This window comes from Pyrgilauda ruficollis, unplaced genomic scaffold (assembly GCF_017590135.1).
Source record: "Pyrgilauda ruficollis isolate IOZ18807 unplaced genomic scaffold, ASM1759013v1 scaffold2, whole genome shotgun sequence".
In the NCBI taxonomy this organism is placed as follows: Eukaryota; Metazoa; Chordata; class Aves; order Passeriformes; family Passeridae; genus Pyrgilauda; species Pyrgilauda ruficollis.
Genome location: NW_024519206.1, coordinates 28,759,455 through 28,774,214, shown reverse-complemented (window position 1 = coordinate 28,774,214; position 14,760 = coordinate 28,759,455). Strand labels below are relative to the sequence as shown.

Genomic DNA, 14,760 nt, shown 5'->3' with positions numbered 1-14,760 from the left:
TTTGAAGAATCAATGAAAGAAAATTTGCTTGAAAATCTTCAACCAAAAAAGTAATTGACTTTACATTGTTAAGTTCTTGAAAAAACATCCTATTTACACACACCCTTAAGAAAATTATTTTGTAGTGTATTCTGATGCCTCATCTAAGTTTATAAAATATTCAAATGCTTTAGTGTTTTCTTCTGTGTATATGGTAACTAATTCAAGTTAGTTGAAACTGCACAGAACTTCACTTCTAACAAAATTTTTGTCTTAAGGAACAATTAGCTTGTATGAAAATTTAGTTCAATAGTGTCAGAAAGAACCCAGTTTTCCTACTTAAAAAAAAAAAAGTAGGGGGACACACACATACATACACTTAGGGACACAGGACAACTTTTATACATGGTCGTTGTATTACATATCTTTATCTATATTCTGTATTCTTTTGTTTTTCTTTCTTCTTTAATTTTGCTTCTACTTCTTTTTCATTTCATTTGTCACATTTGTTTCTTATTGGACAGAAGATTATGACAAAACCACATATTTATATATTTATATATAAATATATTTTTTTTTCACAAGAGTTAGAAAAATTAATAGTAAATACCACCATTATAATAACTACAATTTTTTTAGTAGGAATATTATATTAGGATAAAAACAGGGAAAATGTCTGTGCTTTGAAATCCAGGAAAAAAATTTAAAGTACCAAGTGTTTTTTATATATCTTCAGTGGCTATGGCACTCGAACCTGGCAAAGCATTCTCACTGCCTTAGGAAATACTTTCTCACAGATTTATTTGAGAGTTTCTGGCAGCCGTATAAAAAGTAAGAGTAAAGTTCGTGTCATTTACCCAGGCATTGAGTTAAAAATACACCTTGAAAAAACTCTTACTACTTTGATACTGCATTGCCATGTAAACACTGTAGGTAATATAAAGAAAAGCGAGGAAAAATTCCACACCTCCTTGCAAAGGTATTTTTTCTCTTTCAAACATTGACTTCACTTGACAGATAACAACAGGATTCAGGCTCAGTGTATTGGAAACTAAGCAGGCAAGAGAAGCATAAGATTGATTTTCCTTCACCACGTGCTTCTAGAATATGAATAAGTACACATTATTGTAAATGCAACATACATCTGTGTCTATATTAGTTTTTTGCTCCTTTGTGGCAGGTGCTTTGACTTTTGAAAAAGGGAGTAAAGGCAATGCCAGTTTGGCTGCAGCAGACTTCAGGCCAGAGCTGCCCATGTCCTTACAGCTGTGCTGTAGCGCCTGAAGGCAGTGCTCAAACACGGTACCTTTGGCTCTCTGCCTTAAAAAAAAAAAGTAGGGGGACACACACATACATACACTTAGGGACACAGGACAACTTTTATACATGGTCGTTGTATTACATATCTTTATCTATATTCTGTATTCTTTTGTTTTTCTTTCTTCTTTAATTTTGCTTCTACTTCTTTTTCATTTCATTTGTCACATTTGTTTCTTATTGGACAGAAGATTATGACAAAACCACATATTTATATATTTATATATAAATATATTTTTTTTTCACAAGAGTTAGAAAAATTAATAGTAAATACCACCATTATAATAACTACAATTTTTTTAGTAGGAATATTATATTAGGATAAAAACAGGGAAAATGTCTGTGCTTTGAAATCCAGGAAAAAAATTTAAAGTACCAAGTGTTTTTTATATATCTTCAGTGGCTATGGCACTCGAACCTGGCAAAGCATTCTCACTGCCTTAGGAAATACTTTCTCACAGATTTATTTGAGAGTTTCTGGCAGCCGTATAAAAAGTAAGAGTAAAGTTCGTGTCATTTACCCAGGCATTGAGTTAAAAATACACCTTGAAAAAACTCTTACAACTTTGATACTGCATTGCCATGTATACACTGTAGGTAATATAAAGAAAAGCGAGGAAAAATTCCACACCTCCTTGCAAAGGTATTTTTTCTCTTTCAAACATTGACTTCACTTGACAGATAACAACAGGATTCAGGCTCAGTGTATTGGAAACTAAGCAGGCAAGAGAAGCATAAGATTGATTTTCCTTCACCACGTGCTTCTAGAATATGAATAAGTACACATTATTGTAAATGCAACATACATCTGTGTCTATATTAGTTTTTTGCTCCTTTGTGGCAGGGGCTTTGGCTTTTTTAAAAGGGGGTAAAAGCAATGCCAGTTTGGCTGCAGCAGACTTCAGGCCAGAGCTGCCCATGTCCTTACAGCTGTGCTGTAGCGCCTGAAGGCAGTGCTCAAACACGGTACCTTTGGCTCTCTGCCTCACTGTAAGAAAACATAAAAGAGGATGTAATCTTTTGACTGCTGTGCTGGGCCATGGGGGTTTTTTTGGATTTTTTTTTTTGGTGAAATGAGGCGTAGCAGTACATTTCTAACATGAGCTTAGCTAACTTAATTCCACTGAGGCTCAAGCTGCAAAGACCCCAGTGGCAAATTCAGCATGCTATCATGTTGACAGCATATGGCACTACTGAAAAAGTAGATTAGGATTTTTTGAATAAATTTCTGGATATGTAATTTTTTTGTGAATAATAACAAAATGAGATTTTATTCTTGGTATGATTTTGAACCTTATCCCTTGCTTCGTTAGAAGAAAACATTATTTTTTTGCTGTTGAAATATGTAAACAATACGCTGTTTATGTGCTTGTATTTCCCATAATGATATTTTAGAACCTGTGACTAATAGCTATAAGTGAAGCTACGGATGCGGAATAGTTTGAGCCAGGCAAAGATGCTTTGATGTATCTCTGATATTTTTAGATGGTAGATGCTCAGTGTATGGTTATTGCCATCTATTACCACCTATACTACTAGGACATCAGATGTAAAGTTCAAACTATGGGGTAAGAAAAGAATGCTAAAAGTAAGGATCTTTTCCCTAAAGCTCATTTAGTCTAAACAGATGATTTAAGCAGATGAAAAAATGGATGAGAGATAACAGAGTGGGAAAATTTCACTGAAGGTCGCTGTCTGTCAGTTGTACAGATCTCTTATATCTTTAATCCCACTGAAATATTCTGTACAGGCTTTGAAGAGTCAATCATTCAGAGATCAGTAGCAGTTTAAAAATATGTGCACATGTTAAATTTGTAATTTAGGAGGAGAAACATATTGCCATGGTTTTTGTTCACGGTGTGGTAAACATTTTTCTGGAAAGCACTTTGCTATTCTGATTTGTTTTGATCGCTGTTATTTTACTGTGTCAGAAAGCCGGGATTTTTTAGTAACTCCAGGCAGTACCTTGATCAAAGCAGCTAAGTAGCTGTGAAGAAGTCTTAGTATCTCATGAGTCTTTGTGAATGAGCACTTCTTCATTCTTAAAGTGCTGGCATTGAAGATAGTTATATTTCTTTCACAATAAATGGAGGAAATAGAGAAGTTCTGGAGCTTGAGTCTGATTTGGGGCTGTTTCCTTGTAATTAGTTTATAAGTTGTTTTGTATCAAATAAATTTGATGCCCTGATCAAATTTTGCCAAATCCTGCATGTAGCCAAAAGTACAGGACAAAAGCATAGGTAGGAAGACCTGTGGCTGGGGATTTAGCTTCCTTTGAGATTTGTGAATAGGGTCACATTTGTCACCCAATATCCTGTCAATCTTTGCAAGGCTTTCTGTAATATTTTTTGGAGGAAAATTGATGATGCATTAACTAATGAAAGGACTTTAATGTGGTCTCAAGCATTTACAGTGATAAGGCCTAACACATCTATCTAGCCAAAGGAAAGTGGTATTATAGTTTTACTGTTTTAGCACTGTTTTCCAATCTATCTATATAATAGGAAATCTAGTAGGGCAGAAATCAAATTGCAAGTAATCAGATTTGCACTTCCCATTTCCATGTAATTTAAGAAAAAAACTTTCATGTTTTCTTTCCCCCTTTTTTTCTTCATTTTCTTCTTCTTTCTTCTCTCAGTTTCTCTCTTTTTTTATCTTTTATTATGAAGGTTTTCCCCATTACAGTAGTAGCCTCTGACAACAGTCACTGACTGCACGTAAACATACTTCATGTGATGGCTTCGGTCTTTTTCCTCCTAATGCTGATAGATGAGTGTCTAAGGAGGAGAAAAATTATATATTTACACTGAAATTAGAAGAATTATATGTTTTACTGTCTGAGCAGCATTCTGCACTATAGTAATTATCATAATATTAAATATCTGAGTGTCATCATAGAAAGAACACAAGTCATTACTACAGTGTACATATGATTACTCTTAAACATAATTGCTGTGTAATCTTCAGGTGATTGAATTATCATTCAGACCATGCTGAGAGTATAGCCATGCATAAAAAAAATCTGCTTAATCAAAGATAACTGCAGTTTCTTTTTTGGATTAAATTATTTTCAAAACATGGAAAGTCAGGGATGTATTCTGGAAAAATGTGGCCTTTTTACTCAGCTTCGTTAAAGTGTATAATATAAATTTTCTTCAAAGAATGAGTACACCTATGCAACAGTAACAATGATGTAGGAACAGAAGGGGATACTTGCCTTGTTACGGAAGTATTGTGAGTCCACAAAACTGCATGGTCCTGATCAGCTGTGGGTCAGATCCCTGACTGTTAAGCCAACTTTTTCAGATATTACAAAGTGGTACCAGCTGGCCTTAGGAGAAAACTGATATACTCCATACAGGAGTTTCCGTAACCATCAGAAAGTAAATTTAAGAAATTTTATGGAAGACAATCTCACACATTGCATGTGGAATCACCTTTTTATGATGTATATTTGGTATGAAGTTTACTTAAGGTGTAATGTCCATCAATTTTCTTTCATTTATAACACTTGTGCCAGGCATTTGTATGTAGATTCAAAAGAGCATGATCTCTATAGCAAATTTCCTTTACATAAAGGTAAGATTTTTTGTGATAAAAGGATGACTTTCATACTGCATTTTTTTTCTATAAATATATTTCATGTTTTTCTAAAAGTTGGTTTTACATACAAAAATCTCAAGAATTGATTTCTCAGATTTCTTGACAGCTTGCAAGGCAAATATAACCAACTGGCTCATAAAGTCTTTCTTGCATTATTTTTCTAACAATTTACTTTATTTCTTAAAAAAAAAAAGTAATCATTTCAGAAGGAATGGATTTACTTGAGTTATGATAACCCCACTTCTGAAATTCCATTGCTTCTGAATACTTCTGCATCCATGCCCAAGTAAAAGTGCCCCCTTTCATGCTGATTACTTCTAAATGGATTTATTGCACAACAAATAAAACATACCATTTTGATATTTAACTTAGAGCTGACTCCCATGGCTGGAATTTGTCATTCAGAAGAACCAGATTAGGCTGAGAGTTCTAACTGTACTTAAGGCTTAATGCATATTTATTATTGAAATTTGCAATTTAAGAGATTTTTTTTAATAAAGAAAAGTGATATTTCTAAGATATATTGTTGAATTCTGACAAAAATGAGATGTATGGTGATAATATGGGATATCACAATCATTTCTAAGGCTCATATTTTATGTACCTAATAAAATTCTTCACAATTTAGTTGGCATAAATAATAGGGGGATCACAGTTCATTACTTCTTCGGAAGTCTTTGCAGGTTTAGGAAGTCTTGGCTGTGTGAATTCAAATTGAAAAATATGCAGTTAGACAAAGTATACATAGTGTTTTAATAGAGTTTTGAAACAGACTTCTGTGTTAATTGCACAATAGGAATGTGTTTGTCTCTGTTTTTGAGAGGGGATGGAAGTTTTAAATTAATTCCCACAATAATAACAAAAACAAGTTAGGAAGTTTAAAAAGTTGCAAGAAATCCCTGAAGAGCAGACCACAAAAGAAGGCAAAAATCAGATGTGGTTGAAGAATATATGATAAAATGCCATCCTTCTTTTCATTCAGAGCATGAATGAATATGGTGTGTCAATCAGGAGCATAAATGCTTTTGAAAAACAGGAAGAATTTTACTTAACAACTATTCAAATTGTTAGTTGTCAGCAGTGAGGTTGAAATGTTCATACAAATAGTTGCTAAGACACTGGTGATTTGATTATTAGCAACTTACAAAGGGGATTTCTTAAATATGTGTAAATTTTTATAGATAAATATCTGTTTGAAACCTTTTACGGAACTCAGCTTAAGTGACAAGATTCAATAAACGCATCTGTTGAATGGAATCCAGTTCTGCAGCTATTTTTACTGTGGCTCTAGCATCCAGAAAATTGTGGAAAATTGGTGTTCATTCTTTAGAATAGAGATTGTGTCATGAAAATAAGACAAAACAAATTTTTTTAGTGTTATTATGCAACACATATATGACTATGGAATTGACCTTAAAGGTTTGTATCCCTCACTTTCCACATATTTTGAACAAAATCAAACATGATAAAAAATAGGTCAAATGTCAGAGGGGTTTTTTTCTGCTCAAAATTGGTTGAGGTCACAACTTACTTGCCATTTCACTAAATATACAAGGCTTATGTCTGTTTTATACAAAATCTGAAATTGTCAGGCAGTTACCCTGGACTCATATTTTATTGTTTACTGTCCTTGCAGATACTTATAGTGAATTTTAAAGACTTATCAAACGATTTATTAATCACCACTCAGATGTTTATCTTTCATTTTGAGCTATAATTAGGTAAATGTACATGGCAGCAACTGTATTTGAGAGAAATTGAAAGTCTTTGAGTACAGTTGTAGCATTTTTCCTCCCAAATCTGATTTTTTCTATTTTTACTTTATGTGGATTAAATTTATATTCTGCCTGCTTCTTACTTTTTATGGCATTAAATTTTGTACAAAAGAAAATGTATATACAATGTGTTCACATCTGCACATTTTTTATTCTGTTAAGGTACAATCTGCATATGGTATGTCTGTTTTTTCAGTGGCCATAGGAATATATAGTCGCTCATCAATTATTTTATTTTCTTTTTCCTTTAGGGGCTGATGTTATCAATTTTGATGGCCATGTAGTGTTACCATACAGATTCAGGAACAAGAAAATGAAAACACTGAAAGATGTCATCTCTCTGAAATTTAAGACATCTGAAAGTGAAGGTGTAATCTTCCACGGAGAAGGACAGCAAGGAGATTATATCACCTTGGAACTGAAGAAAGCCAAACTTGTTCTAAATTTAAATTTAGGTATGTTTTGATTGTTTGGTTTTGTGGTAGATTTCAGCTCTCCCACAAAAAATTTTGGTCAAACATTTCATCCTTTTTCCCACAGTAATTTGGTAAACTGCATCATTTCATCAGACAATTTATTGAAAATGTTGTTAATTCCCTTCCTGTCTGTTGAGGGAGTGTGCATGTGTGTTTAGTTCCATCCTGTCCCTTTTACTTTGTGTGAGATACTCTGAAAAGAAGATCATACAGGAAAGCAAGATCAACAATATATTGTCATTACTACAAACAACAACAAAAAAAAAAAGCTTGCCAGAATTATATTTGGTCTCAGCTGTGGCTTTGTGTGAGAAAAGGACACTGTTGTCACTTCTGGAGGAATGTAGGTCACACTTAGGAATCTTGCAGAAAAAAAAAAAAAATAGTACCAGTCTACTAAGCTACAGCCTGCATGGAACTGGAGTTCAGCAGCCTTCCCAGAGTCTGAGAAGGAGGACTAGGAAAGGAAAAGAAACAGATTATTTAATCAGGCCATTTTATGATGAAATCCTGTACATATCGCTCTAGTTTCAGTCCTCCCAGTAGAGGGCTACAGGCCCATAAGTGACTGGATTTATAAAGTACATTTATTATAAAAACCATTCACATTTATATGGTTTGAGGTATTTTTCCATTCAAACAAAAGAGCCTTAGAAAAAGATTTCATGCAACTTTCCTTAGTTCTCTTATACACACATGAAGAGTAAATTGTTCCATTTGTTATTTACATCGAATAATACTTATTTCCACTAGCATTTTCTACTGTTCTTTTTCTAACAATCAACATGAACAGATGATGAGGTAACTATAACAGTTACCTATTTTTAACCATTTTCGTTGCAGTAGTAACCCTTTCATTTCCTGTTCCTCTATAATTTTCAGCACAAACTGTCTTTATGAGCTATTTTAACTTCCATATATAAGAGTTTGGTGAGCATGCTCTTAAATCATTAGGCCGATAAATGGGACTAGGCCCTGTGACACGCACTCAATAAACAGATGTAATGCTTTATGGTGTTATTATTCCTCTGTCTGAGTGTTGTCTTTGCATCAGAAAAGATAGAAAGGGATGCTCATCTTGCATGGTGAGATCCAGTGACTTAGCTTCAAACACCAGGGACTGGGGGAAGGATGGGGAGACAGGAGTGGATTTAGGTTTCACTTTGCGCTGCATTTCAGTTTGCATTGAAGAAACTGAGGCTCAATGACACACATGCAATTCTACTTTATTTTTTAACCAACAGGACCATTGGCCTTCAGCATAAAGGCAGGATAGTCATTTGTAGGGAAGTAATGTCTTAAGCCATGGAAATGGAATTTGCCAGAATGTGTTTTCAGCATGCACAAACTTTAATGTCTCAGTTGCAGGCATTCTTAAGGGTAAGAAATTCTCAGCCTCCGAAATGCCTTAAGTCCTCATGTATTCAGAACATGGAAGATTGCACTGAGTTATTGAGCAGCGCAGCAATTTTTCACACTTACTGCTGAATTAGTCATTTGCTGCTTCAGTTGGGATCCATGCTATCAACCTTTGCTGGCTTAGCTATGTCAGTCAGATGGCAATGAGATGTGATCTCTGAGTAGCACAACCACACTGGCAAAACCCCCTGGATAACACAGCAGAGAATTGCAAAACTACTCTTGCTAGCAGTTTGACTTCCAGAATAGGAAGATTGCTTCAGAATAACATACCAAAATAAGCTGTATTAGCAGAAGATGGTTTTTGCTGTTGTTAGTTCAGTCTGCACTGAGCCTTTTCCCCTCTGCTTGCTGGTATAATGATACTGGTAAAGGCCACAGAGCATAGAACTCAAGAGTGAGATTTTGGCTGTTTTGGCCAAAGTTTTTTATCAGGCTCCATGTCCTCCCCAACATTCATAAATCAGTACAGTTCCAATGCAGCTCAGGATCTGGCCCAGAGGTGACAGCTTTTCTTTTCTGTGAAGTAGGAGCAAAAGTAGGAAACCCTTGATGAAAACATCTTTACGACTGAAAATTGGCATTGCTTCCCAGGTTCATTTCCAAATAACTGCTGTTACGAATTTATACATATATTTAGACAGTTCAGTGATCAGATGTTTGCTTTATATGTCTAGCTATTTGTACTGGTGGCAGCAACTCTCCACTGGGCAGACCCCAGCTTCATAGCACACTGACTTCCTCCAGTTAATTTCGTGTCTGGTATGATTCAGGTGAAAAAATGACAAAGAAAGAGGAAAATGCTTGCCTGACTAGTATGAGGTGAGAAAAGCTATTGTTTCTGTTCTCAGGCAGCAACCAGCTTGGCTCTATTTTTGGCCACACATCTGTGACAACAGGCAGCCTCTTGGACGATCACCACTGGCACTCCATCATCATAGAGCGCCACGGCAGGAACATCAATCTCACCCTCGACAGACACATGCAGCACTTCAGAACAAATGGAGAATTTGATTATCTGGACCTGGACTATGAGGTAGGCAGTGAAACTTTTTCTTCTCATTCAAATTCCTTGTATAAAGTCTAATAAGAAAGCTAACATAATTTAACATGTTTTCTTAATTTGTCATTCATTTGTTTTGATTACTTATTCCCTTACATTTCCTGAAACTTTCTTTCCAACAGCGTTCTCTCTTAAGTGTAAATTGTGTTTCTCTTAATTAGCCTACCAAGTCCCATCTGGTGTAACAATCATCTCAGCTCTTTGTTTTAAAGTGGGAGATGTGTGTTATTCAGCAAGATAGGCATACATGATTTTAAAAAGCTCTAAAAGCAGCTGCTCTAAACAGGAAGTACATTTTAAAAAGTATGGTGCAATCTGTTGTTCCACTCAGGTGATAATTTTGCTCTTGAATCAGAAAGCTTTAATCTGTGGTGTTAGTATTTATTTTTAGCAAAGGAAGCAGGTTAGAACCTTTTTATTAATACAGATCTTGATCTGTCCTGTCTTAGGTAGGTAGATACTTCCTTGTATTTTCACAAATATGGCACCAGTAACTTCTATTGTGAAAAAAGCAATGAAGAGTTAGGAAAGTTGTAAGAAAACTTGTTTAATCAATCATGTTAATGCACACAAGTGCTGGTAGTAATTAAATGTGGATTTATTGTTTGATTACACTACAGCTTCAGCTCTTATGAATTTAGCACCTCTAATCTGTACATGAAGTTCAACACACTGGTTATTGCAATCTTTGTATAATATTTTTTTACACTCTTTGCTGCTTCTAATAAGAATTAATTTGTTTGGCTGCACCAGATATATAATTTCCACCCTTAGGACTTTTTAAGATGTAAGAGCGAATATAAATGATGTAATGAGAAAAAGTTTGAATTAACTTGTGTATTTATATTTTTACAATTTTTTGACCAAGAATATATGAAATGTTTGAAAAAAGTAATTATAACTGTAAATGTTCCTGAGTCAAATATTTTATTATATTCCAAAAAATGTGTATGAACACATTATTAGCTGGTAGCTCTAATAAGACAATAACAAGCAAATTTGCCTGCACCCCTATTAAATATTGAGCACTGAAGATCTGAACTGAGCTACTTAAAACTCATAGAAATAGATTTTATTAAAGGCTTTTAAGTGAGTGAGAAAAAGGCTGAATGCCAAAAGCCAGGGTTGGGTAATTTGTGAACACGCACAGACACACATACACATATATATATATATATGTATATATATATATATGTAATGTTTACATAACAAACATATTGCATATGTTTGCATCTCCAGTAAGAGCTGAATTCAGTGCATTCACCTTCCCATCCTCTCTGTATAAAGAGACCTCACTGGCAGTTCTCAAAGATACATTTCATTTTCCATATACATGGATCTCCCTGTGTTTAATTGAACTTATTTGAGAGTGTGTGTGTGTTTGTGTATGTCTGTGGTTCATATAAACTCAAGAGACTTAATCTCTTCTCCTTCCTTTCCTCACTGTTATCTCACTGGTTTTAGAGCTAGACACCACAGTCTAAATTTAAAGATGTTGTCTTTGGGATTAAAAGGGAATAAAACCAAAGCAATCAAAACTATTTTTCATAGATAAAATAGTTTCTAGGTTACTCTCTTTCAGAAAATTAAGTATAAATACAACAAAAAGGAACAAACATAAGTTCTGATTGCATTTTCGAGATCAAAGAATAGTCTCATAAGTTGCTCTTAACTCACTGTCACATATGTTTTTCTTCTTTTTTTATGCTTTTTCTGCTTTTCTTCAAAATTCTTTATTTTTTAATTTAATTTTTATATTTTATTTAATCCAATCCCATGATTATAACATGCATAAAATGCTTGACAACCATTAAAATATTACAGTCCCTTTCTCCATCTGAAGAGCTGTATCTTCTCTAAAGTCAAGTCAAGTAAATTTACAATACCCGATGATGTCCCCACAAGACTTACACACCAAAAGCTGGTATGTGTGGTTTATAAAGGTTTTAGAGTTCAGCTGTATAGTTTTAGCTGTTTGTATATGCCAAGTGGAAGCCTCCTCTTCGGGATAGAAACTGATATCTCACATGCATTTAAAACTGAAAATGTCAGCTTAGAGCTCTGTTCTCTTGCTGTTGTTAATAACAAAGGGAATGGACAATGAATAATATTTAAAAGATTAATTCTGCAAAATCTTAGCAAAAGACTACAAATTGATATTTTTCTGAATATTTGTGGGGCAGGAAACCAAGGTGTCATTGCTATTTATGCCATCATCTAATGAATATAATAAACTAACACCGATTGCAGGGACTAATCTTATGAGACCCTTATTCTTGGCATTTGAGCTGCAAAATACTAATGAAAACATGTAACATTATTCACTTCCAATCATTTCCATAAGGACCATTATGTGGCAGAGACCTATATCATCTCTACGGAGCAACAGAAATGTCACTCATTAAAGATGAACACTTTTAGTTTGTAAATATTTGGATTTCTAAGTTTTTAGCACTATAGATTATGGATAACCCAGAATCAATTACCCAGGGTAATGAAGTTCAGCTGTAAGACAAAAACCAATTCCTATTTGAATTTGATGACTGACTCCTTGCAGTAGTTGTCTTGATCCTCTCTAAGGAGATAATTTGACCAGATAAATCAAGGGGTAACTCCCCGTTGACTATAACTACATGACAAAAGCGTGTTCTTGGTAGTGAAAGGTCCTTCTGTCTACCAGGGGATTGCATCTTTAACCGTGTGATTCTGTAAATTTTTCTGGGTGAAGTAGACATATAAGTATTACAGCAGGATTACAGGCCACATTGGAGCCCACCACTGCTGTGCTGGAGTCTGAGATCTGGCACACAGTTAGAGCTGAGTGAATGATTTGAATCAGATTATCTGGCTAATTTCATGTCTACATTTGTTTAGAAAAATGCTGTGATGGAAATTTGTCCCAATTCCCTTGTTTGAAATGCTTATTTTCCAATAGCAATTAGAAGAACTGTTCACATATGAACAACTGTGATGTGTGCCTGTTCACTGTTTGGACATTTGGAATAATACTTGGGTTTGGCTACCACAAATAATTAAAATTAATTACAATTCTTTTTTTTTTCTGATTTTGCAATATTTATTTTGATTCATCCTTTTTCTGTAAAGAGTGCTGCCAGCTCTCTATTTTGCCATGGTTGAGTGTTCAAAGAAAGCAAATACATGTACAACAAAATTCTTTAAAATCTTTGCATTCCACTATCTGCCATTTTTCTGTTTCGTTTGAAGATAACCTTTGGAGGCATGCCTTTTTCTGGCAAGCCAAGTTCTAACAGTAGGAAAAATTTCAAAGGCTGCATGGAGAGCATCAACTACAATGGCAATAATATCACTGACCTTGCCAGGAGGAAGAAATTGGAACCTTCAAATGTGGTAAGATCATAACTTCATGGTCATCTACCCTTCTGCTTCTCCTTCTAAAGAAGACTAGAATGTTTTTGAGATTGTGTAGCTGATATTCTTGTGATATACTGCAATCATATAAAACACAAAGCAAATTTTACCAGAAATCCAAAGATCTTACTGTATGTGCATTTGTGACTTTTAGAAAATTATTATCATGTATGAACATTTTATTTCGGGGGTCTTGTTTCATCTTTCAAAAATTAACCTTTAGTGTAAGTCAGATAGTTTAGTTTTTGCTTTTTTAAAGAAAATCAACTGAAACAGTAAGTGCTTTTTCCCTTTCTTCTCAAATTATAGTAGTCCGAAACCAGTGCAGACAAGATTTATTGTTAAATGAATTGTAGCTTTCTTGTGGCTTTTAAATCCTGGTAATATTCCATCCCTGCTGAGCTAGTTGGATTGCTTTAGTGCAAAAGTCTTTGGATGAGAATGCTTCTACAGTCTTTTCTGATACTTCTGAAAAACCTCAAGATATTATACTTGAAAATCATTATTTGCTTATTAACATTACAGAGTTTATTAGCATTTTACTCTATTTTTGCTGTGGCTTAAGTGTTCACAGCTGCTTTAATGTTCAGACTTGTGGCTTTATGGGGAGGTGATTAAGAAAGAATGTACTTTGATTTCTCTGTTTTTAAAGTTCTAAGTGTTTCTGAAAATGCTTGCTGGCATATAAAGGCAATGTAGGTAAGAAATAAATGTATTATTGCTGTGAGTTTGAGATGGTTTGAATAACTTTTCAAGGCTTTCTTGTGTACAAGCTTACATACTTCACAAATTCCTGCTAACAATATGTAGGTTTACACAATTTCATATCCTTCTTGTAATAAATTGTTAAGACATACATATGCAGTGATGATGTCATGCAAAGGATTAATTATCCCTGGATAGTAAAACTGAAGCTTCATGTCATTGTATGACTAAATGGTCAGGAAAATCCAAAGGAAAATGGTGAGAATGTGATGTTTGCCTATACAAACTCAGTATTACAGCCTGACATCTATAATCTTTTCTATATATAAATTTCATCAGTATTGTCAAATGCAAAGAATATGATATATATTCTTTTCATTAAGATTCCAGTTTTAAAATTTTTTCAACGCAATCTAATGAAGTCCTAAACTTTAACGTTTTTTAATTTTTTTTTTTCATAATTACATGAGATTTCCTTCCTGCAGGGCATTTTCAGCTTTAATGTAAGCATGATTTTGAAAGATTAATGCCTGAATTTAAAAATAATTTTTGTGCAGGAGCAATCTTTCCATTTTGCTCAATCAATTCCACTGCAATTTAGTAGGACATACTCTTAAAGCCTCTTTCTGAAGTGTTGCTTAAGAAGTTCCAATAGTGCAAATCCTGTCCTTTGAAGTCCTAGCCTCTCAAAAGTGTGACATAACTAGCAGACATGTAAGGTCTGAAAAATCATATTGCAGGTTGTTTCTTCATTTGTTTCTTTACTTTTAAAATTCTTTTACCCATGAAAATAGAATCCACACAAGAAGCTCTGGCAGTATTAGTGCCACATCAAGAGATGATATGCCACTTTAATTTGATGCTTCTGTTGATTTCCAGTTCTGAGAATGACTAGAAAAACAGAAGCAATCTTTGTTTTCAGTAGAAATACTTAAATTGCTTCAGCTCTTCAAAGGCAAAATCAATTTTACTCTAACTAAATCAACATGGATTTTTATGTTTTACAAAAACATTTTTCTTCTAGTTTTTAGCC

At 34.2% G+C, this 14,760-nt stretch overlaps 1 protein-coding gene across 1 annotated transcript in view; it reads left to right on the top strand.

Annotated features, from left to right (window-relative positions):
- CNTNAP2 (contactin associated protein 2) overlaps window positions 1-14,760 on the top strand; it is a 1,012,072-nt gene that overhangs the window by 479,181 nt on the left and 518,131 nt on the right. Inside the window, exons 5-7 of the mRNA XM_041466404.1 lie at window positions 6,926-7,129; window positions 9,421-9,605; window positions 12,858-13,001. Of these exons, the coding sequence (XP_041322338.1) occupies window positions 6,926-7,129; window positions 9,421-9,605; window positions 12,858-13,001 (533 nt within the window). The remainder of the gene's footprint in view (window positions 1-6,925; window positions 7,130-9,420; window positions 9,606-12,857; window positions 13,002-14,760) is intronic.